General features: G+C 42.9%; 1 protein-coding gene across 1 annotated transcript in view; it reads right to left on the minus strand.

Moving 5' to 3' along the window:
- PLXDC2 (plexin domain containing 2) overlaps positions 1–26,096 on the minus strand; it is a 664,573-nt gene that overhangs the window by 158,948 nt on the left and 479,529 nt on the right. The window contains exons 5-6 of the mRNA XM_088478640.1: positions 10,525–10,647; positions 3,953–4,071 (exon numbers count right to left, since the gene is read on the minus strand). Coding sequence (XP_088334766.1) covers positions 3,953–4,071; positions 10,525–10,647 — 242 coding nt within the window. The remainder of the gene's footprint in view (positions 1–3,952; positions 4,072–10,524; positions 10,648–26,096) is intronic.

Below are 26,096 nucleotides of genomic sequence, written 5' to 3' on the forward strand. Positions count from 1 at the left end.
CGGGTTATGGAGGGAGAGGGGGATTTGCAAAATCAGGATGCCACTGTCGGTCTGACCGCCAGCATCCCATCTGCCGGTAAATCATACCGATGCATATCTCGCAACTGTGATCAGTCAGTCCCAATTTTTTAAGACTATGTGGGCAGGTGGGGTTGTAAGGAGGTGCTGTGGAGGCAGGTGTCTTCACAGCGTTAAAATTTGTAAACAGCCACCGATGTGACCACACCTCCTCTGTGTCGCAGCCTCGCCCCCTGTCCTGCTAGGAGACCTCTATTGTTGGAAAGTATGTATGTGTAAGCAAATGGCAAAGGAAAGGGGGCGCTGTTTGGGCCTGTAAATTTTCCTGTTTATTATGATTCTCACTTGTAACTTCCTCTTCTTTTATCCCCAGCATCTCCTGACCTCCACTATCTCTTCCCTGGCCCTTCCCCATTAATCCATGGCCCTTTTTCAAGTGCACTGTTATGTCCCTATTTAAAAAATGGGGGGGGGGCAATGCTCTCTCTGGCACAGGGCACCAAAAAGTCTAGTTATGGCACTGATAGAAGCCTATGGGCTTCTACCGCATTGCGTTGGTATGAGAGATCCAATTGGATCCTTCCCAGCATGCCCCGCGGCCGCCGCGTCACTCTGCGCATGCGCAGATGGACTCTCGGGTCATAAACCCGGAAGTCCAGGGAGCAGCACTGATTGCATAGGACAGCTCTTATCGGAAGAGCTGTCCTTTGCGGTACTGATCGCAGATGTTAATACATATGCGATCAGTAGGGATGCGGTGACTGGTGGGAAGTACTCCGCAAGGTTAGTACATCCCACCCATACTCTGCTATCCTGAGCAGGCGCGAGTGCAGAGCTTATGCGGTGAAGCCCCACGCTCACAAGAGGCACCTGAGCAGAGAGCATAACAATGTCCTTGGGAGGGTGATCGTTTGTCAACTGCTCATAATCAGATATATAGGTCTCATCTTCATTTACTCCATAACAAATTGTTGCCTAAAGGCAGATCATGCAAATAAGCACGAAGTAAAGACAAAGTCATTTCACTAAGCTATCTAAATGAAGAAACACTCGTAGACATGGAAACAAATGACCTTACGTTCACATTTTAGGGGGATAAATCAGAAATGACGATATGTTCTATTGGAGCCGTATTATCCCTAGCTGAGCACACAAGAAGTTTAAATTGCAAAACCTCTCAGTTGTGACTTATTAAGGAAAATGCACATTCTAAAGAAAATCAAAGCACTGCAAAGAGAATTATCTGGGCTGGATGACAATGACATTAGATCAGCAAATATGCTTCCCTCCTTATATATTAACTAGCAGAATAACAAGACTTTTTACTTAAAGCAGAATGCACAATACAAAACCCTATGGCAGAGGTAGCTAACCTCGGTCCTCGAGGGCTACTAACAGTTCACGTTTTCCAGACCACCTAGCTGGTGCACAGGTGTATTCATTACTCGCTAACACATTTGAAAAGATCCGCAGGTGTAGCTAATTATTTAACTTGTGATTCTGTGAGAAGACCTGGAAAACATCCACTGTAGGCAGCTCTCGAGGACCAGGGTTGGCCACCCCTGCACCATGGCTATGTACCAATGCGCCTGGAAGGTCCTCCCTGTGGACATCAAGGTGCATGTCTACACTCTCAGTCTGGGAATGCCTAGGCATGTGAATAGGAGGATAAACATGAAGAATTGCAGTGGCAAACGCTGGATTTCTAGAGGGGGGTTTCCAAATGCTTGAGTGTGGCCAGTCCATTAATAGGGTATAATTATCACTTAACCAGCTTTAATATGCGTCATACAAAGTATATTGTGTCATAATTCCAGCATATACAGGACCAGCAGTCACAGTAAGCCATTATATGCGGCAGTAGTGCCATCCTGCCTGAGCTGAATGTATTTATTTTAGATGTGAGCACCATTCCAGAGCATGGGAGCAAGTCTGGGAGTCTGGGGGAGCAGCAGAATAACCTATCACTGCCCTGGACATATATGTACATATTGGGCTCTATAGCAGCACATCCCTAACAGTGAATGTTTTCCAGATCTCCTAGCTGGTGCACAGGTTATTTATTACTGACTGATACATGTTAAAAGATCCACAGGCTATGCTAATTATTTAATTTGTGATACTGTGAAGGACATGCAGCACTAGTAAAATTCTATTACATTACTATTTCTATTGTGGTCATGGTGTGGGCTTGAGAGGGGGGTTTCCAGGCAGATGGAACCCCCCCCCTGCGTTTGCCTATGAATTGCCCTGGAATGGAATGGCCAAGATCCCGTCTGCTCCACAAGGAATGTTCCTATTAAAGCAACTTCTCCAATCATTTATCTCACTGACATAATCTCAACCTTAAAAGGAAAAATACTTTATCTCTGTTCCACAAACTGTGCTTTGCTGGGAAAATCTACTCTCTGCCCACTCCTTCTACCCTCCCATCTTTGCAAATGGCCTGTTATTTTTTCCCAAAAAAAAAACCCATGTGCCCCAGCAGGAATGGAGCTACTTTTAGACTATGTAGAGTACATATCCTTGAGTAGACTTTATTTTTCCATCTCTGTTACCTGCTTAAGTATTACACTTAAGGTGCCTACACACTAGACGACCTGCAAAACATACAGTGCCGTCAATGATTCCCTTGAACTCCCCCAGCAACTCCCTTGCACTTCTAGACAAACGATGTCTTGCATAAACTGTCCAATCACGATTTGGACACTCACGATTTCGACATATTTTACACGATTTGTCGTTCCGATGCGTCGAAATCTGGCAAATCATGCAAAATATTGTCTACTGTGTACGCACCTTTCCATAAATAGACAAATGGAGTATAAAATTCCCAGTATTATACAGTTTCCATTAAGGCAATTCTTAATAAAGAAAATGCTGAAATAGTCCTGTATGCCTTGCGTGAGTAAGGACAAGTGTCTCTCGTAAGGTAAGGGTTAGGGTTCTCTTCCACTTCAATGCAATAAATCTGTAGTGACTGATAGGAACATTTATATTATTATTAAAGATTTTTAACAGAAGTAAAAATGAACTATGTGAAATGTTACAAATTGATTCATATGAAAAAATTATAACACAGTATAACATAACAGGTCTGGTTTAGGAAATGTTCACAGATAATGGTCAGGACCACCCTCTATCTCAGCGGTCAAGTACCACGCATCTGGCACGTCAACAAGATTACTTATTATTTACATGATAGACCCAACCTCTTCTCCACAGTGTTGGAAAGAAAGATGCTTATGGCCCCTTTCATGCTCCCACCATTCCCCTGTAATAGTTATTATTCTCAATTCGATAAAGCGAAGGTCCCTACCACGCACATTTTCACCTGTAATACGCTCCTTGCTAGCTTTGCCCCTCTTCCTCCCCACCGTTCACTCCACCCCTTTACCTTTCCCCTATGACTTTCATCTGCATTATTATTGCCTATCTGTTTGTGTCTTTGTATGCTTTTGTTACAAACTTTGGCCATGTACTTGATGTGTTCCATAATGTTTCCAAGTCATGCTTATGTCCTGCCAAAATAAAAAGTTAAAAAAGAGAGAAAAAAAAGTTTCCAGATACAGATACTGTTGGTTGTTAATCACCTGTTGCTACTATAGATACCTTGCACATTGCTTTAATAATAGTCCCAAGAGGCCGGCTTGCAAGCACCTGACAAAAACCTACTGTAAACCAGCGTTTGTGATATAAATTAAAAAAAAAGTTAACATGTTTCTAACTATAAAAGCATCTGTATCCTTTGTGATTATCCTTGTCAATAATTGTACGTTAAATAAATTAAGAACAGACGATTAAAGATTAAAACTAGGTAGAATTAGTTTTATAGTAATTAAAAATTGGTCTGAAAATTGATGTTGGTAGGTAGGACATATTTGACTCTGCTGTAGCTGTAAATAAAAATGAATTTAATTTTGATTGCACTTACTTCCTTGTATCCAAACACTATGCGGCCGTCATTGATTAAAGTAGCTTGAAAAGTGAAACTCCCAAGACTGTAATTATCTTGCAGGTGAACATGGTCCCATTGAACCACAAGTGCAGTGCCTGGAAAATAAAACTAAATATAAACAACATACACTATATATGGTCACCAATGTGTTAAACAGCCCTATACATAGGTATATATTGCATGGTTATTTATACATTACATAATCCTATAAGTACAGTGGTGTGCAAATTCATTGGGGAAGTGTTTTATTTTTGTTTATTAAAAATACATAGAATGGTTTACATATTATTCTAAGCACTCTTGTTTTTTTCCATTCTTCTTACAGTTCTTCCCACTACTAGTCTGCACTCAGGGCCGTAAATATGGGTGTGCAAGCATTGCCGTCGCACAGAATGCAGGACTCTGGACGCCCCACACATGCACACTGCAACCTGTACAGCCTCCCAGAGCATCTTCAGGATACTCTGGATAGCGCTTTACTTACCCCACCCCCTCGGCAAGATGTCATGGCATCATCCGGTCAGGGGGTGTGGCCGCAGCAGGGAGCAGTATCGGCTAGCTAAGACACTGTCTGCACTGCACTTTTGAGGAATTAGTCAGTACACCAGCAGCTGCTAAGTCGCTTTGTAAGTCCTTGCTCATTTTATTCTTTACAAATAACAGTTTTCTGGCTTCACTGTGAGTTTTAAGCAGGCTTCAAATGCTAAATTGACTGTGTCAAGAAAATCCCAAACAATGATGTATGCTTTAATCGGGATGTGTTCGGCATCCCGGAGCTCAGGATGCCGACACTTACATTACTGGCGCCAGAATACCGACGCTGGCACCAGCATCCTGTCCACCAGGAAGCCAAAGGTAAGTAGCAGGGTGAGGGGGAGGGTTAGGTTTAGGGGTTAGGGTTAGGCACTAGGGGCAAGGTTAGGGTTATACAATAATAGGGGAAGGTTAGGTTCAGGGTGCGGGGAGGGGGAGGTTAGGCTTAGGCACTAGGGGGAGGTTAGGGTTAGGCACCAAAGAGGGAGGGTTAGGGGTAAGGGTAGGGAGAGGGGAAGGGTTAGCATACCGACCAACAAGTGGCGGTATGTTAATTCTGTTGGGATCCCGGTGTCGGGATTCTGACCGCCAGGATCCCCACTGTCTGTATTTCATACCGATCCCCTTTAATCTTCCCCCATATTTAAAACCACAAAACATTCTTTGTACCAATTAATTTGCTCACCACTGTAGGTTTAGTTACATGTGGGGTACATAATCCTATAAAGCAACAATTTGTAATAATGTACATGTCACAGTATTTCATATGAAAAAAGAAATGAAATCCTTATTATAAACAAAGCTCAATGACATCCATCGCCAACACGTCATATGTGTAGCCCATCCTTTGTAGACTAACATTGGGATACTGTATATAAATGTGTAGCTCAAGTTGCAACAAATAGTCCCTCTTGACTCACCAGGTTAGGTGCAATTCGGCCGTGCCAAGAGTCTTTTTTGTTTAAGATGTGCATCTTATTGACATAAATAAAGCAACCAAAATCGACAAAACTGTGTTGCTATCGTACACTGACCACTGGGGCTGGCGGCATTTGTACGTTTGTCTGAGTCCGAATCTGTGTAAAGCTAAAAAGGGCTACGAGGAGCCACAGCTTTTCCTCACACAAAGTTCCACTGTGCTTCATCTGCGACTCTGTACAGTCTGTGTGTTATACCAATAACTGTGCAGCTAAAGTTGTAGTCTAGCATCTCTGGTATACTGTGAGGGACTTTTTGCTGCGCCTGCGATGTGACTAAGACACAAAATTTGATGTAAAATATGGTAGGTTACTCAACTCAGAGCACCTCAGTCTTGCCTGGTGTCTCACACCGTATGGCGTAAAGATGCTCATTGTATGAGGACAGTGTATGATTTTACTGTAGGTTCACATAGGGTCAAATATAGGAATCAGAAGAAACATGGCTTGGCCTTACTAATCCTAATTAGGTCCTTATTCCTACTAAATTGTAGTTAAGGTTCTAGTTTTCCCATAGAAATGTGCCCAGGTTTCTGACTCATGGCCAGTCTGGACTTGGGCAGTGTCACAGTTACTAATCTAATGTTAGTCTGGTAAGAATAGGATTATGTACATGAGAAGGTAAGTTTGGTGTCTTCAGTTTTTAGCTTTGACTATAGCCAAAGTATAAGATTCAGCTAGTGCTGTTCAGCCTTGTGCCAAAAGCTCAGACTCTTATATTCTAAGATATAATGTAGTTGCTTCTTCTTTACTTTATTTGCTTATTTATATTCATAATTGAATTACACATGGAAGCCAGTAAGATAATCAACATACCGGAAACAGTGCATCCATAGATGTGCCCAGGTGGTGGGTAAGGTGTGTGCAACCCCTTCCCATGGGACATAGACTGACATACTCTTCTCCTTCATGGGACATAGACTAACACCCCCCTTCCACGGACATGGACTACCAAACCCCCCACCACACTACTGGACATTGACTACCAAACCTGCCCCTGGGACATAGGGTACATAAACTACTGAACTGGACAGTACTGGATAGAGATAGAGCGGTTTCACATTGGTCATCTTGGATTCAAAAAGAGACTGCCTCTTCCGTGGGAGCTGGTTGAGATGAGGGGAGGAGTCAGAACCAACTGAGATGTGGGGCTCAAGGCAGAGTTTCATGCTACTTAACAGGGTACGGGCGCACACCCTGCGCACATGCCTATTAATACATGCCACCAGCTCCTGATCCAATTCACTTAGTTCATTTGTGGGAAAAATAGAACCCTTTCTTTCAACATTTATGTGCTTGATTGGACAGAAGAAAGAAAAAATCATATCTGTTTAGAATTACATTCACCACTTGCTATTTTCAGCAATTTCAGTAAAACCCTGGGCCAGATAGTTTCCCTGATTCTTTTGTCTTTCTATTTCAATAATATATCTGGTAAAAAAAATGGCAGTTTTCCCTAAACAGTATTTTGATCACTTGTTAACACATGTATGCTCAAATACATGGATTTTGGTTCAGTGTTTGGGGCACTTTAGAAAGTAGATTCGCAAAAATGAGGCAGAAGGAAGACAGAAGGTAAAGTAGAATGTCATTAGCGTAATGACTTCCTCACATACAAAGCTATCTACGTCTACTGTCAAAAGATACTGGACTGTGCCAAACAAATATTTGTCCAAATTCTCATCTATGCTCAAATTTCAAACTTTATACGCACATGTCTCACCCAAGACACTAACTATATCCCACAATAATCTCCTTACTGGTGTTCATCTAAACAGACTTTCGTCCCTACAATCTATTTTAAATGCAACAGCAAGTCTGATCTTTCTCGCAATATGTCCTTCTGTTGTCCTGCTCTGTCAATACCTACATTATTACTGAATTCAATATAACACACTGCTACTTACATATAAAGCAATAAACACAATTACACAAACATACATCACTTTACTAATCCCTGTCACGCCTGGGGGTTGGTTTGGGTTGGAGCAGGCTTGGGAGGCTGAAGAGGAGTTAAGAGAGACGTGAAGGAGCTTAGGTGGCTTGAGCCAGGACCTCCTCATGTAATGATATGAGGAGGTAGAGATACAGCAGTGGATGATGGGCCCGAAGGCGAGGGCGAGAATAGAATGTCTTTATTGAACAGCAGGTTGGAATGGAACTGGATATATAATATAGGATGAATGGGCAGAATCTGATTGGGAGCAATGATGCTAGATTGAGAGCTGGATCGGTTTGAGACTGATGTTGAAGAATTAAAGAACTAAATGGATTTTAATCCAATGTTGAACAATTGATTAACTTGATCGGTTTGAGACCGATGTTGAAGAATTGATGAACTTGATCGGTTTGAGACTAATATTGATGAATTGAAGAACTTAATTGATAAAAGTCCGATGTTGATGAATTGAAGAACTAATTAATATGAGTCCAAATGTTGTAAGCATCGGATGAGACCGATGGTTGGAGGGATCGGCTTGGAACTGATGGTGGCTGTCAGAAAATGTCTCAGTGCTAATACCAGACTAGTGTGCAAGATGGTATAGGAGACATGTTTACCAGATCTAGGAACTGGATATAATGGACTGGGACCATTCAGATACAGAGTACCTGGGAGCTCAGTACTGAGCTGTAACTTCAGCAAGAAGCGACGTTGTACTGGCAACAGAGGCCAGTCAGCAAATTAAATATATAGGGGAGAATACCCAGGGATTGGATGCTGCAATCAGCTGGTCTGGGAGCAGCACTCTGAGTGGAGGAAGAGCGTCAGGTCACAGAAACCAACATGGCTGTTCCCATACTGCTGTTTAGGAGGGAACTCTCAGTGGCAAATGCAGCATTTCTAGAGGGGGGTTTTCAAATGCTTGATTTTAGAGTGAATGTGGCCAGTCCATGAAGAGGGTATAATTAGCACTTATCCAGCTTTGATATGCATCATACAAAGTATATTGTGTTGCATAATTCCATCATATACAGGACCAGCGATCACAGTATGCCATTAGATACGGCAGTAGGTCCATCCTGTCTGAGCAGAATGTTTTTCTTCAGATGTGGGCATCATTCCAGAGCATGGCAGCACGTCCGGGAGCTCTGCCCTGGACATATATGTACATATTGGTCACCTTATGTACTGGATAGTGTATTATTAATAATTAACCTTATTGATGGTATATAGCAGTACACCCCAAACAGTGCATGTTTTCCACATCTCCTAGTTGGTGCACAGGTATATTTATTACTGGCTGACACATTTCAAAAGATCCACAGGTGTTGCTAATCATTTAATTTGTGATACTAAGAAAAACATGCAGCACTAGTAACATTGTATTATTTTACTATTTCTGTTGTGGTCATGGTGTGTGCTGGGGAGGGGGGTTTCCAGGCAGACGGAACCCCCCCCTGCATTTGCCTATGACTCTGGCATGCAGCCTGTGTGCCATCATGCTGGGAAGACACGATGTAAGCAAGGGACTGCGGAGAGCCATCTCCATGCTCAGTAACAAGACACTGAGCAGATGGGACAGGGGCAGCACAGACAGACCTCAGCACCAGCCGGGAGTGATGTGCAGCATAAGCGGACCTCTGTGCTATCCTGGAGTGATGCACAGTACGAGTAGACTTTAGTACTAGCCTGGACAGGTACTGGAGTGGTAAGAAACTGGTTTTAATAGTCCGGAGCATGACAATCTCAATTCAACCCTCCGATGTGCACAAGATCTGTATCACTCGTCCACACTCAGGACTTGACTTTTTTCAGGCTGCACCCACCCTGTTGAATGCTTATCCCCCAGGGGAACAATACATGAATAGTTGTTAACAGACTGAGTCACCGCAGGACAGTCAAGAACAAGAAGGTCTTTTGTAAAAAGTGAAAATGCAGTGTAAACCATTGCCTGTTATAATGCCTGCTTTGTCACTAAAGAATATACACAGAAATCCTGGATTCACTACGATAAAATCTTCTCATCTGAGGAATGGTGCAGTACATTATGTTTAGTTATTTCCATATCTGCCATGCATGGTTTGTTGTTGTACCAAATAGACTTTGGCTCAACTTTCTTAAATAGAGAGTGTGGCAGTATCACCAGAGATAACACTGGTGAGCAGCTGATTCTGTGTGGGGCAGGACAGATCCGCCCACACAGAGTAGAAAAGCATTGTGGGAAGATGCCTAATTGCTGCCTTGTGGAGAGAGCTCAGGTGTGGGCTGGTGAGAAGGCAGACCAGTCAGGCTGCTGCTGGAATAGTCTATGTGGGACTGTGGCAGTCAGAGAGCCCAGTGAAGCTGAGCCAGCCATGGGGGCCAGGAGGCCTGTGTCTGGACCTTGCAGGAGGCAAGGGGGAACCATAAACCTCTCAGACTGTGTGACATTGAAGCAGCGGGGGCTGCAGGCTGAGGAAGCCAGGACCTACTGTATACCTGGAGGATACAGGGAAGGCACGGAGACTGTGAGAAACTTTATTGGCAGATTAGCTGCACCCTTATAGAGAGGGTTCAAGAAGTGAGTTAGACGCACAAAGTATGGAATGTCAGATGCAAAACCAGTCAGTATTCCCTTGACAGAGGCACAAAACTAACAAAAGCCATGTCACCAACAAGCGAGGTAGAGATAGAACACATGAGAAAAATCCCTTGTAAGATTGCTGTTGGAAGTTTAATGTATGCAATTACAGTATATGAACTCATCCAGACATCACGCTGTATAGTACCTGCATTACCGCTGACATAGCCACCGTTGTAAAACTATTTATGAAAACTCACACACACACAACAAAAGAAAAATTACACTAAAGATAACAACAATTTCAATGACACTTAGCAACCAATGAGCAATAAGCTATTATCGATCTAGTTCAAGTTAAGCAATGAAAGTAAGTGTCTAATTTGGTTCAGTACAAATGTCACTTCTAAATACAGTCTTTGTAAAGAGATCAAAAGAGATGCACAGCTATTAACAAAGTTAGGATATGAAGACCTCAATATTATCAATTTCATAACCAATTGCTTAATTAATTTACAAACTCCGTTCTACATACCATTGTCAAAGTATCTGACGGTAGAATTTCTGGAGACGCTTGGATCAAAATTTGCCATCAAGGGAGCAATATATTGTGTTGCTGTGAGCATTCGATGCACGACTTCTCCTGTATATATAAAACCTGCAGAAACACAGGGATTTCAGAGCAGTTAACTTGTTACCAGTTTAGCAAGAGGGAATTGACAATGCTAACACAGGCTTTGTGCATTCCATGTTAGAGCTTATTCATCTTTCTACAATGTGCCACAAGTTTGCCAATTAAATATACTCTATATGTGTTCTGCTGGATTACAGAGGTTTGATAATTGCAAAACAAAAGGAATCACATCTGTTCTATAGAAATAAAACCCGCAAAAAACATGTTACAAAATTTTGCCCATTGTCGTTTGCTTGTTATACTCTTTACTGTTTTTAACTATTTTCAATGCATTTATGTGCTTCATATTACGCTTTTGAACTTATCTTCATCAGACTGTAAAATACCCATACAGGGCCTGATTGTGAGTTGGAGCGCTCTCCTTATGCTAATGCGAGATTCCGCCAGTGTGTCCTGAATATCCCTGCATCCCTGAATGCCATCCCATCCACTGTTTATCCATCCGCAGGGCCAGATCAACAAAAGGGTGGATGGAGCTTCAGGCCTCAATACAACAATAGGCACATCACCGTGGCAGCATGACGACTAGCTGCCTAGATGGCACACAGTTGGCCATAAATCATAAGTATTAAATTATATTTCTGGTTTGGCACAAAATTATGCAATTTTTCTATTTTTATGTATTTAAGGAGACATTGGGGCTGGTAGTGTAGGGATGTACACACCCACATGACACCGGCTACACCCACACAGCACTGGCCACATCCACATGGCACTGACCACACCCACATGGCAATAGTCACTCCTCCCATTCTTAGTATAGACCCTTTCAGCCCCAGGCCTATGTTGTCCTTATAATCCGACTAAGTCCATCAACAAGCGGCTCAATCAGTTCACACTTGCGATCTCTGTCCTCGTGCATATGCTTTTTCTGCCGTATGCGCAGGCGGCGATCTCTTTCTATGGGCATGCACAGTGTGCAGATATCTGCAAAATCTATGCGCAATTACACTCACATCCAACTCAGAATCCGACCCGCAGACGTTAATAACATTAGCAAAAAAGAAATCAATAAAACTGGTTTCCCTTTGTGAAGAGTAAACACAAATAAGCTCAAAGTATCTTGCTTGCATTTTTAAATAACCTTTTAATTTGTCTTTGTTCAACATTGCTGCAATCTGATAGTTGCTGTATTAATTCCAACCATTACTTAATTTCAAGAAAACGCTGATTAAAAGTATCTTGAAGATAACAACTAATAAATTAGCGCAGGGCAGAGTACAATAACTTCTAATGCATTTTTAAAATGTATTGGTTAGGCTGCTCGCGGTACAAACTAATTGAAATAAAATATTGAACCAAGATTTATAATAGAGGCTAAAACACCCTTCCTATTTTGTGTAAATTAGGAAGAAAGAACATGATAAATGGCTGGAGCTCTTCACTTCATTTTTAGTCCTTAGTTTAACAGCCACATCAATTTGATTTACAATATAATGAAAACTAATATATGGTTTGTACACTTGTAATGGGTTTAAGCTAATTAAGCGCCAATTTGTGGCGCATTTCAATATTCTATTTGGTTCTAAAATAATAATTTATAATAAAAAATAATAATTGCTTTGTAATGTCATTTTTTTTTTTTTTTCGCTGTGGTCATTTTTCTAATTAACACGACATACCTACAAAACAAGTGTTGGAGGAGAAGTTATTATAGTTGTAACCAACAAATAGACCCATAGGCTGATACATCACGGTATACAGAAGCAAACTTCTAAATAAAACTGATTGTATCTAAAGGAATTTCTTCTAAGATATATATATATATATATATATATATATATATATATATATATATGTGCATGTGTTCCCATTACATTAAAGGCAAAGCGTGGGTCTGGGTCTACAGTTATAGAGATATTGGCATTACAACTAGGAGGGCTGCCCTAGCATGGAATCCAGGTTGTAAACCAACTAGCCAGTCACAGAGGAGTTGGCCGTGACATACCTATAGAGGTGTTGTGTACTGTAGGTTTTAAAAGGTATTGGAGCTTTGTGCTCTGGGTCAGTCTGTTGGGGGATCTAATTGAATTTGAGAGCTGCTCCATTATCCTTGCTGTGCCCCAGCTATCAGGTGATACAATCTTCATGTTCTATTTTGCTGCAAATTATCCTTTTTATTTGAATTGCAACAAATGTATTGTCTATTGTTTGTAAGAGATGCCGTTAAAATACCAAAGGAGGGGATTCTGGGGGTCAGAATGCAGGTGCCAGAATCCTGACACCTGTCAGAAGTCCGACGCCGGCATCCCGATAGCTGGAAACCCAGAAGGTAAGTACCGGGGTAGGGGAAAATTAGTGTTAGGGGTTAGGGTTAAGCACTAGGGGAGGGTTAGGGTCAGGCACTAAGGGGGCAGGGTTAGGTTTAGTATTTAACCATATGAGAGGTTCCAGTTATAAAGTGAAATAAATATGACATTTATTCATAGTAAAAAACATGTGATAATAAAAAAACATGTGAAGACGTATGAAAACATGAAACATTTAGCATACAAAATCTTGAATTTAGGGGTACCTAAGGAAGTGTGGGGAGCCAGCGGGTGTTGGTGTCCCCACCCCTCCTCCGGTACGACTTTAAATACTTCATGTATCCAGTTTTATCTTTTAACTGGAATAATTGAATATATATACCCATCCTGTGGGTTATTTTTTATACCATCATCAATCCCAAGAATACTCTGGACATTCCACTCGTCCATCCCACTCACCCATCCAGCTTCAATCCACATGCTGGTAAATCTGACTGAATCTACTCGTTCTGTCATGGTGTTTGCCCACCATTCCCAACCCCAAGAATTTTTGGACCAACCCCATAACCCTTGGGTACCCCCCCATTCATGATTTTGTATGCTAAATGTTTCATGTTTTCATACGTCTTCATATGTTTTTTTATTTACTATGATGAATAAATGTCATATTTGTTTCACTTTATAACTGGAACCTCTCATATGTTCTCATATGGTTAAATACTGAATAGTGCCTAGAGTAGGTAAAACCCATTTTATTGCCATTCACTTCAGTTTCCTACTAGAAAAACACATTACCCACCAGGCCTGTTTACATTCAGGGAGCGCCCAGGGTCACATATACCCACACCACTACTCAAAGTAGCTCCAACCCGGAACATAACATTTCTCGGTTTCGATCTAGATACCCATTCTTTCTCCCTGGCAGTTCCTCTAGAAAAATGGCTAGATACAAAAGAGTACATACAAAGGACTTCCCAGAAGCGCAGATTATCTCTCCGCTCCTTAGCAAGGATTATTGGGAAAATGATTGCTATGTCCCCTGGTTTCAGACATGTGCCCTTGTCATGCAGAGAGCTACAAACGCTCCTAAGATCACTACAGACACATCACTAAATGGTTGGGAGGCTTCTCTCAAGAGAAAGCAGTCAGGGGCACCTGGTCACCCCAAGAATCCAGTCTCTTCATAAACGTACTAGAGTTATGCGCAGCAAAACTGGCTCTAAAAGCCCTATATCCAGCTATGCCTGGACAATACAACCGCGGTATCATAAATAAACAGAATGGGGGGTACCAAATCACTATCCCTATGCAAAGAAGCATTAGAGATCTGGGATTGGGCAGTCCAAAGGGACATAATTTTACTGGCAACCCACATCCCAGGGGAGCTCAATGAACTCGCAGACTCACTATCCCAAGAAAGAATCTCCCTGGGATCCACAGCATTGACAAACCAGGTATTCCTAAAAATACTCCAAACATTCGGAAACCTAGAAATAGACCTATTCGCCAGCCCCACGAATGCCCAAGTTCCATGTTTCATATCCAGAATATGGACAAAAGGGGTATGGAGAATGGATGCGATGTCTTTCCCTTGGACAGACCTGTCTCGCCCCTATGCCTTACCACCCCCTGCCCTCCTCTTGAAAGTCCTACAGAAAATCAGGGAGGAGCGAGTACCCAGTATTGTGGTAGTATTTCCGGTATGGCCATCCAGGGTATAGTTCCCCCTGATAAGCCAATTACGCATAGGACCCAAGATTCCCCTGGGGTTATCCAAGGACTGTTTCCAGGGAACTCCAGACATTCTGGAACCACTTCCCCAGTGCATGTGGATGGCAATATTACTAGGTTGCTAACAGATCCAGCCCTAGCATCCCCCACAAAAGCCCTAATCAATGCATCCTTAAGACCCCAAACTAGAGCCAGGTATGCAGCGATAATTAAAGAATTTGGCCTCTGGCAGTCCCAAGGGTCATTTTCTGACCAATCCTTTCTACTACATTTAGCCTTAGACTTCTTAGCCTCTAAATACCAATTAGGCCTAGCATCGGCCACCATAAAGTCATATGGTTCTGCCTTAGCCATCATGATCCCAAATCTAACAGATAATAAACTTTACCTTCATCTGTTAAGTGGTTTCTGCCTCTCCAGGCCCTTCCTCTCTGCCCTAGCCTCTTGGGAGACAGAGAACAACATTACCCTGTTATCCCATAAGTTGGCATCCTTGCTAGCTTTAGTGATAGCAGCCAGAGGGGCTGAATTAAACCTTATACATACCTCAGACCCATGGTTATCACAGACTCCTACAGGGTACCACATCATTCTTAAAGGTCATACAAAAACATCTTCGTTCAATAGCCCAATAGTAGAATTCGATTTGATACATGACACTTCAGAACCTAACCTGTGCGTGGCTTCATGCTTATCATCTTAGTTGGCCCTCATGACACCAATAAGGGACAATATCACACAGCTATTCATCACTTGCAGGAAACCATTTCGCCCAGCAAGATCCTCTACTATTAGAGGATGGATTGTGACATCCACGAGGGAAGCTGGGATAGATACTGACCACTTCAAAAACCATTTGTTAAGGGGAGCAGCTGCAATAAGAGCAGCAGCTAAAGGCATGCCCCAAGCTCAATCATGCTAGCAGCAAGGTGGGCCTCGGCCCGTACCTTTGCAAAGCACTATTTTAGACCAACGATCTACAAAAGATCGAGTTTCTCAGATCAACCACCAGGTATGTGGTAGTCTGTTGCTAGGTGGCAAGCCTCCCGAAGAACAAAACACTAGTTTTCAGGAATCTATGACCTGAAAACTGGATTAGTTCTATTATTTATTATTTATTTATTACCAGTTATTTATATAGCGCACACATATTCCGCAGCGCTTTACAGAGAATATTTGGCCATTCACATTAGTCCCTGCCCCAGTGGAGCTTACAATCTATATTCCCTATCACATGCTCACACACGCACTAGGGTACATTTTTATGTTTTTTTTTGTTTTTTTTTAGCCAATTAACCTACCAGTATATATATATTTTTTTTGGAGTGTGGGAGGAAACCGGAGGAAACCCACGCAAACACAGGGAGAATATACAAACTCCACACAGTTAGGGCCGTGGTGGGAATCGAACCCATGACCTCAGTGCTGTGAGGCGGTAACGCTAACCATTACACCGTTCTAGAGAACAGGATTGCCACCTAGCAACAGCTCCTACCCTACCCTCCCTTTTCTTACTCTCCTTTGCTAGGTCTGTTGTTTCCTCTGGAGACTCTCACTTGATGTCTATTAACCTTACCTTTCTCGTCCTTAAGGCGCAGCAAGGGACCCAAAGAAGCCTCAAGCAACCACCAATAAAGAACAGAAGTAACCCGGTACTCCGGACAAGATTTCCAGCCTAAGTCTGGAATAGCTGTTCCCTGCCAGTGTAGAATCCACTGTTCAAACCATTTTTACCTTCCAGAAAATCATCAGTTACAGTTCAATAAAAATTGTTCTTTTTGTGAAGCATTTACGGTTTCATCCTTTTTTTCCCTTTCAAACTAAGGTCAAAGGTCAAACAAAAGCATAAGGTATCAGGCATACAGTTTTACCTTCTCTCACACCATTACACTCTGGGGCTTCGGAAAAAAAATCTAAATTCGCGGCTCAGGCGCGCGCCCACGTGACAGCGTGCGTGCACGTGACCCGAGGGTGCGCACACCGCGTTATTCACAGGCAGAGGAAGTGAAAATTCTTTCACTTTCCCCTGCTTCAGCGTTTTCGGGAGGCTTGCTGCCTAACCCACCTGCTGTTGCTTGATGGTAATCCTTTTTCCTAGAACAAATCCAGTTTGCAGGTCATAGTTCCTGCAAACTAGTGTTTTCTACATCACTTAGTTTAGAGAAGAATGTAAAATGTTAATTTAAATGCAAGTTCTAAGTCTGGATATTATGAATACTGTCCTGTCATGGAAACAATCAGCCTATCGAGGAGCTGCTCAGTGAAGAATATAATATAGTGCAGATGAATATCCTATTTATGAAGCAAACATCTTGGTTTTGCACCAGTGTACCTGGATTTACCATAAACATACCACTCTCTGCTCTCAGGAGACATGTCCACCACACACTAGGGGTATATTTACTAAAGTGCAGGTTTTTAGAAGTGGAGATGTTGCCCATAGCAACCAATCGGATTCTACTTAACATTTAACTAGCAGCCTCTAGAAGATAATAGCTAGAATTTGATTAGTTTCTATGGGCAACATCTCCACTTCTAAAAACCTGCACTTTAGTTAATATACCCCCAGAGGTATATAAATATCACATGAAGACTCCAACCGCCTACTACTGTGTTTGTAAACAACACTTTTCATTAAACATTTCAGTTTTTGTCCTACAACATTGCTGTGTGTAGGCAGTAAGGTGTTAGGGACCTTGGGAATGTCTGTTATTTTGTAACTGTTATTATTGTTATCTTTTTTTTTTTTGCGTTTGAAGCCTTTACTTTTAGGTATGCTCAGCAAAACCAGTTACACCTGTGCGCCTTTTCTGTACTGTACAAGGAATACCTATCGGCCGGTACAAACTTCTGCTACATCACAAAAGCAACATATAAACGGATTTTGTACCTCAGATATTTTGCGCTGTATAAATGAGGCCCTCTACATGTACTGATGTCCATCAGCCAGTGACAGTGGAAAGAGAGCTGGTACATCATACTTACCACACTCCCAAAATGTCAAGGAGAGACCCGGATTCCGGTGAGTTGTCCCAGACTCCCGGGAGAATACTGCAATCACTGCATACAGTGGGGAGCGGTCTAAGAGTATAAGATTTGTACCACACTGTGCCGCCATGCCTCCGACACTACCCATATGGACGTTTACCTCCAGGATCTCTCAGAGAAGACATTTAATTTTGGAATGCATACCCCCCTCCCTCTTATACCAATCTCCCCCTTCTCCCTTGTACTTTCTTCTGATCCTCTAACACATGGGTGGGGAAACTTTTTTCTGCCGAGGGCCATTTTGATAAATATAACATTATTTGCGGGCCTGGTGCAGGCCATGCCCCTCTGCGTGACATCACATGGGGCAGGGCCTCAATTGCCGGTAATTACAGCAATGCCCAGAACATCCTGAGGATGCTCCGGGGAGCTGTAAGGGCAGCTGTGTAACCATCTGAAGCATCCTAAGGACGATCCAGGTGGCACTGCTGCATAGATTCTGGCTGCAGGGTGCCATTCTAGAAACCCTACTAGCCAGATGAGGCTAGCAGAAAAAAGCTCAGAGGGCCAGACCAAATGATTCCACAGGCCTTATACGGTCCCCGGGCAGGAGGTTCCCCATCCCTGCTCTAACATCTCAATCTAACTTCCTCCTCTCTCCAGTCTTTCCCATCATTTAATCATCCTCCTCTACCCTGTGTGGGTTCCTCTCTTCCCAGATATTCCCTAAAATGTTCTATTTTCTGTCTGTGCCTTCCAGCATGCACCATGCCCCAGAATTCTCCTATACACATGCACCCCTGTGTCTGAAATCTCCTCTAAGGCAAACAGAAAATGAAAACATCTTATCAGACAACCAAATATTATACTGGCTTTTCCCTTCACTACATTGCCGGCTGTCCTTCATATAATCAGACGCACACTATATAACACCATCCCAAGGTCCCTTTCAACTGCTGTTATCAACATAAAAGCATGATGTGTGGCTTAAGAATGAAACAGGTTTAGAATCCCTGCTGTAATGGTTTGGCCTCAGGTTAGGCTTGTGTTTGTATCATATATGTTAACATTGCTTTACCGATGTCTAGCGATCAATGACTTCAGGACCATGTACTCCAGTAATCAGCTCAGTCACACACCAACGCATTTTGCAGTAATGTAAACCTGGAACATTTTATGCAGCAGAACCGTAACTGTTTTTTTGGTCAAGTATGTCCTTACTATTACTATAGAAATACATATAAGGGCAACATTTTGTTTGAGATGTACGACAGGAGCACATTTATTACTAAAACCATTTGACCTTCCTATTCATTCTTAGATGGCCCTTCAGACATAAGTGTCTATTTACTAAGCAGTGTTAGGAGACAGTGTGAAAAGTGATAAGAAAGTGATAAGGTGCCAGCCAATCAGCTCCCAACTGTCATTTTTCCAACACAGCCTGTGAGATGGCAGTTAGAAGCTGATTGGCTGGCACCTTATCACTTTTCACTTTTCAGTTCTCCTAACACTGCTTAGTAAATAGACCCCTTAGTGAGGCATATTCAATTAGCCGCGGGGTTTACCCCATGGCTAAATGCTGTGCCGACCTATTCAATTAGCGGGGATACCCCATGCGCGAGTCCCCGAGACCCCGTGAGTGAGTCGCAGCAGTCGTACTTTACCTCGCAGCTGATGGAGGTGAGAGGTAAAATCCACTTAAAAACCACCAAATCGGACTCACGCGCGGGGAGAAAAACAATTGATTCCGTAGTTTACGTTGAATCAGTGTGTTTCCGTGCGTGAGTCCCGATTTTTCGGGGTGGGAAAAAGGCTATTTTATTGAATAGCTTTTCCCCGCGCCGCGGGGATTTTGGGTGGCAATTGGTCGCAGGGTAAACCCCGTGGCTAATTGAATATGCCCCATTGAGTGACACAAATTGTTTTATTTTTTTTAAAGTCTGTTAGAAAAAAATACAGTTAAAATGTAGCAGTTATGTGTTGCAGAAGCTCTACTGCACAATAGACAGACATTAATGTCCCGTTATTATACAACTCCTACAGAATAAAAGGCATACAGACAAATGCACAAGCAATTACCTGTTAATAGAATAGATACATTTTGCGCAGAAATCCATTGGTTTGGTTTATTAAAGTGATTAACTAAACTAAGCCGAACGGCTATAAGGTTTGGTAACTATAGACTTAACAATGTAGACATCCAGTCATCTCTTTTCTACAATGGAAATGTAACAATATGAACAGGTTCTGCTCTGAGAGGAGACAGCTCATTGCTGAAGTTATAGTATCGGTGCTCACAGACCTCCTTACTGTCCGCATCATTCCTGCTTTTCATCCATTCTTTCTGAAGTGAGAAATTTATCCTGCTCACAACTGTGCCTTTAATATCCCACATCTGACAAGCAATGCATTTCTTACTTGGCACTCGTATTGACTTTTACCATATGTGCTCTTTAATTACAGCAATGAAGGATGAGAACGTGGAGAATAAAACATTATTATTCCTTATCAGAGTAGTTGCTAATCTCCGGTGTAGTGCACATTTCACCCATGGCTAGCAATCTAATGAGCTGCACTACAATGGGACAGTTGGGGGTATGACACTATAGATTTTATATTGCATAGATTCGTATGTTTCATCTTTTGCAGAGAATTCCCTTTTCTGTTTGTACTAATACATACTAGAGCTCTGTAGGCAACTGCCCCCTACAGCTACACCTAGTTAACCATGGCATGCTAATATATCAAGGCAGGGTTTAGCTTTTTTATAGTTGTCATTGGTGGACTGTAATAGCCTCTGGTAATGACTAGATAATGGGATTTTGTTGAATTGCAAATCGCCGTATGTATCATAGTAAAACACCTAAGAAAATTGCAAGAAAGGTGTAATTTTACACCTGACAGTCACCGCAGTGCCCAAGTCACCAGAGATGTCTGGGTTTTAAACCTGCCGCACATTGCCGGAAACTTGGTTTCTCACACTCCAAATCGGCGGCTATTACATCTGGAGGTCAAAATCGCCGGAAAAGCTCTGAGATATGTGACGACTTATAAGTTGATACATTCCAGCCTATTTGATATCTACAATAGCCCCACCATCATGCCTTCATTTCACCCCTCATACCTCCACTTCACACAGAGACAAGCACAGAACTCCTATAAGGAACAGTTCCTCCTTTGCCTTGTGCATATGTTTTTTCTTACTTTATAAGGGAGGTAGTGATCAGACCCTCAGAGGGCATGCCGTCGGTCTGAATCTCGACTCCGGAAGTCCGACACGGGACTTAAGATAGACACCGGAACAAAGGCAGCTGTTAGCCATGGGGAGGGAGGGAAGGGGTGGCTAGGAGGGTTAGGTTTAGGTACCATAGCGGGTTTAGCGTTAGGTTTTGGGGGGGTTAGGGTTAGGCACTAACGGGGAGGGATAGGGTGCGGGGTGGGGATTGTTAGGGTTAGGCTACAAGAAGGGAGGGTAAGTATACTTACCTGACCCCTGTCGGATTAACAACCATCTGGGTCCCGCTGTTGGTATTTTGACAGGAGGCATCCCGACAACCGGCATTATATAATGATTCCCTTTACAACGTCAACCTACAACCAACTATACACTTTATATACCGATTCTCCTTTCCTGGAAAAGTCTACGTTCCGCTGAAAGAGAGCCAATGTAAGAGTTTACATTTAACACCACTAGGAAAACTTTTTTCATATTCTGGCACAGAAGACAGATTCCAGCCACTCTATGCCGCAGCATTTCTCCTTACCTTCTGTCACTTAGAACTATCATTATGAACAGTACTTGCAGTCACATGATAGCTATTTAACAGTACCAGCAAATCACATGACTAGGTAGTGCTTCACCTCCAAAGTAATTTGCTCCTCCTACAAAGGGTTGTGCTAATCACTGAATTAGGGATGGCCATTGAAGTGTCAGCATTGCCGCCATCGCAACATGTCATGTGGTAGCATGTAGCCACTGCAAGGTAACGACAGGCGATGGTTTAACCATTGATGTTTATTTAATGCATAGCCTGAAACAGAAATTCATGCACGTGCCAAGGTGATGTGCTGTGGACACAGCTTCTGGGCATCTGCAGCGGCACTGACATCATTACACATCAGTTCATCATTGGACAGAAGCATTTGATGGTTGGCAACCTTATTTTCCGATGTCCATCCCTACACTGTACTTAGGACCTGATTCAGAGGTGGACACAGTTTAGACCAATGTCTTGTGGTCATGCAATGGCATTCTGGGCAACCATAGGGTCGCTCAGAGGTCTGATGGTGCGACCAATGTTTCCGTTGTTTGTCCGATGCTGCATCTTTGGTGGATCTGAGAAGCTTGATGTGGGCGTCTTTTTACAAAAGAGAGCGGCTGCGACTTTTGCGTAACTTATTAGATCTGTTGCGCAAGAAGACAGCACCGACGGCTTTGCATCCACCTCTGAATCAGGCCCTTAAAGAGATTAAAGCTGGGTACATACTATATCGCCCTGCACGGATTGGAGCGATATATTGCACACATCGTATATTGTGTACACCCGATCTGTTGTTCACTACGGTTGTTCATTGCATCATTCCAACTGCTGTTCTTCATGGCAGATGGGACGATGCAATGAACGACGCTGTGCAGTTACATGCAGCATGCAACGATACATCGCACTGTTGTACACATGCATCGTGCACTGTGTACGATGCGTGCCATGTATCGTTACATCGCACCGTTGCTGGGTCGCACCATCGTTTGGTGTGTACCCAGTTTAAGGCATAAAAACTTAATACAAGTTGCAAAAGGCACAAACATACGGATATGTACAGCTTTTAATTTTGCGCATATTTGCCTATTTTGCCACACAATGCCACAGGGTGCCCATTCATGCTTTATTAACTGCCCAATGGAAAATCAACCTCATCCTCGGTATTGTGGACCAGTCTGAAAAAGTGCAAGGTGACAAGAGTGAAAACTTCACTCCAAAGTCCAGCTTTCTCCCCCTTAGTACCAGCTCTTTCCTGAAAGGAATTTTCCATTTCTCTACATCCTTTAATGAAATGTGCTGCCTTCCCCAATATAGTACAATGCTGGCGATCTTGTCACCGGGACTCACATCACTTGTACTATTGATCAGGGACCTGGCACTTTTATTTATCTAGGACTTCTGGCACTCAAGGGTGTCGAAAGGGTAAATTAAAGAGTACAGGAGCCGGGCCTAGCAGAGAGGCACAGCCCTTGCGGCTCTCAGTGTCACAGCTCAGCTGACTAGAGCGAGTGATACTATGAAACTGCTCTGTATGTCAACCTTTCCATTACAGTTAGGGTTACTGTTAGAATTAGGATTAGATTTAAACTAAAAGCAGATTGACATTGGAACAATGGCCCTCATTCAGAGCCACTCGCTAGCGGCAGTACGCTCGTTCCAAGCGATGTTCGCACATCTGCGCATGCGTACGGTTTTTAGTACGCATGCGCGAACCAGTCAGTGCGGCTGTAAATCGTTTGTACGCAATATAGCGAGTGCCTGCTATTTTGAGTGACAGAATGAGGCGTATGTGGGTGGTAACAGGGGAAGGTGTTTGAGAACGGGGAGTGGAGATCAGAACGCAGGCGTGCTTAAAGGTCAAAACGGGTGTTTTATGGGTGTGCATAATTAATATAGCAGCATCATTGACCACGTCACTTGTTTTTTTTTTAACTCAGAACTGCTCGCAAAATAGCGGTTGAAAAAACCAACCACAAGAATAGCGAGCAGTTCATATCCTGTTCGATGTACTCGATTAATCTAATAAATAGCGGATATGACGTATGGTGCGAACGGCCAGGGGGCGTTTTTAACAAATAAACGAGCGTATGTTTTGCTCGCTCGTTCAGACTTAGAGGTGTGAACAGACTGCAATGTGCGAACGGATCATTTGAATAGCCACCCCTTGTTTTTGAACGAACGAACGAACGCAAATAGCGAACGGCTCTGAATGAGGGCCAATGTCGACATTACATACTGTACATGCCTACAAAATTAATTTTAACATGGTTAATAGCAAAATTATGAACATGTAAACATGTTCAATGTCGACTGTACAATCATGCCAACATTCTCATGCGGACCTAACAAATATTGACATTGTAAATGTTAACTTAATACAGTAAATGTAGTGAATTAGAGTTGCTAGCACATACAGATGTTCTTAAACAGGCAACAGAAATAACCCCACTAATACGCAATCTACACAGCTTAAAATTCACTTAGCAGTACAAAGAGCATGACTGAGCCAAGCCTGCATTCAGCAAGTAAATCCCAGCTCTTCCCATCCAAGAATATTGCAGATCAACAGATAGTGTCATTTTGACTGGTAATCTGTGTGATATCTATATAAAACGGGCATATTTGTGCCACAATAGGTGCATTATGAAACAAAATGGCTTTGCGCTGAGGGTCTACATTTTTGTAAATGACCATTATTATTATCCTTTATTTTTATGGCGCTACAAATGTTCCGCAGCGCCTTACAGTATTTAATACATTATCACTGTTACATAGTGACAGTGACAATGAAGTGTATAGTATATGTCAATGTGGAATTATAAATTAAACAACCTAAATACTCACTTATATATTTTAAATTCATAACTAACTCATTATAAAGTTGGCAGGGAAAGCAAACAGGGTTTTGGTTGGTTACAGCACTAATGTTCTTATTACTGTGTATTATCCTGTAACTGGCAGATTAGTGTCCCTCTGGTTCTCAGTACCCCGGACAGGTAATATACAGGGGTCAATTTACTAAGCAGTGTTAGGAGAAGTGAAAAGTAAAGAGTGAAAAGTGATAAGGTACCAGCCAATCAGCTACTAACTGCCATCTCACAGGCTGTGTTTGAAAAACAGACCCCACAGTATTAAGGATTTTTGTCTGTGGGCACAGGTAGGATAATTACTGGGCCAGTGTATAATTGCCAGGGCCGGCTCCAGGTCTACCAGCACCCTGTGCGAGAAATGTTGGCGCGCCCCCCCCTTCAATTCTTTTATTAACTGAACAAAATTAATATGTTTCCTATATTTTAATTAAATAAATTAATCCACAGGAACCAAAAAACACAAAGAAGTCAAAAGTAAGGGGCCAAACCTTTTATTGAGAAGACACAATGCTGCTTCGGATGGCGTTATAATATATAGTCATGGATAACTATTCCCACTGTTAAAACAATGTGTTAGCTATATCATGGCTGGGTGCTGATGGCACCAGTGGGAAGGTTCATCCATGACTATGGGGTCTATTTACTAAGCAGTGTTACTGTGTTAGGAGACAAAGTGAAAGGAGATAGGGTACCAGCCAATCAGCTCCCAACTGTCATTTTTCAAACACAGCCTGTGACATGGCAGTTAGGAGCTGATTGGCTGGTACCTTATCTCATTTCACTTTGTCTCCTAACACAGCTTAGTAAATAGACCCCTAAATATTCTAACGCCATCCGAAGCAAAATTGTGTCTTCTCAAACGGTTTGGCCTCCTACTTTTGTTTTATGCCTACCTTGTTCCTCACATCACCACACCACATCCACCCCTTCCCCGTGTCTCTCCATTCCCCCCAATCCTGTAACCACTGTCCTTAGAGAACACACACGTCTCCTATTTCTAGCCTTAATACAGCACTAGGTATTCTTGCATATAGTGTAGCACTCATATATACCCATACCCACCCCTTGTACCCATATAACCCCTTCTCCTCCCATCCCTCACATACATTTTTCCCCCTTCCCCTGTCTTTCACCTCTGAACACCACACAGAGTATCAACACATCCGCTTCATTCACACTCCTCGTGACCGAAGAGCGCGGTTTTACTTTTCTTATTTCACGCAGGGCACTGTTGAAGTGACGCAGTCAGCAGTCTCTGAGCAACCACTCACTGGGCCGGTGGTTGCGGTCTGTCTTCTCCATCCTGGGGTCAGGCATCAGGGCACCAACGTCGACGTGACCAACCTCAGTGTGCGCAAAGTCCGCTCACTGGTACTGTGGCCGCAGATGGCTGCTGCTCGCCTGCTAGCGGCATCCCAGCCACTAGTAACTTCCACTGCTGCCGGAGTCAAAGACTGCGCGGGCAGGGGTGACGTGTGACATCACACCCGGCGTGCCCAGCACTGCCCAATACTGGCACTGGAGGCTTAGAATAGGACGGCGGCCGCGGCAAAAGTTAATGGAAGCGGGGTGGGCAGCCGAATTTTTCTTAGAGGCAGCCAGAGTGACAGGGCTGTCAGACAGGGAAAATGGTGGAAGAAAATCGATGCGCCCACTGTAGGTGGCGCCCTTGTGCGGCCGCTCAGGTGGAACATGCCTAGAGCCGGCCCTGATAATTGCAGAAAGCCTCACAACATGACCTGAAATGGAGCACTTGAAGACTGGAGATGTGTAACCTTGATCTAGAACAAACCCCATCCCTAATATAATTACTG

The sequence above is a fragment of the Taudactylus pleione genome, unplaced genomic scaffold, assembly GCF_031769625.1.
Source record: "Taudactylus pleione unplaced genomic scaffold, aTauple2 ptg000216l, whole genome shotgun sequence".
Lineage (NCBI taxonomy): Eukaryota > Metazoa > Chordata > Amphibia > Anura > Myobatrachidae > Taudactylus > Taudactylus pleione.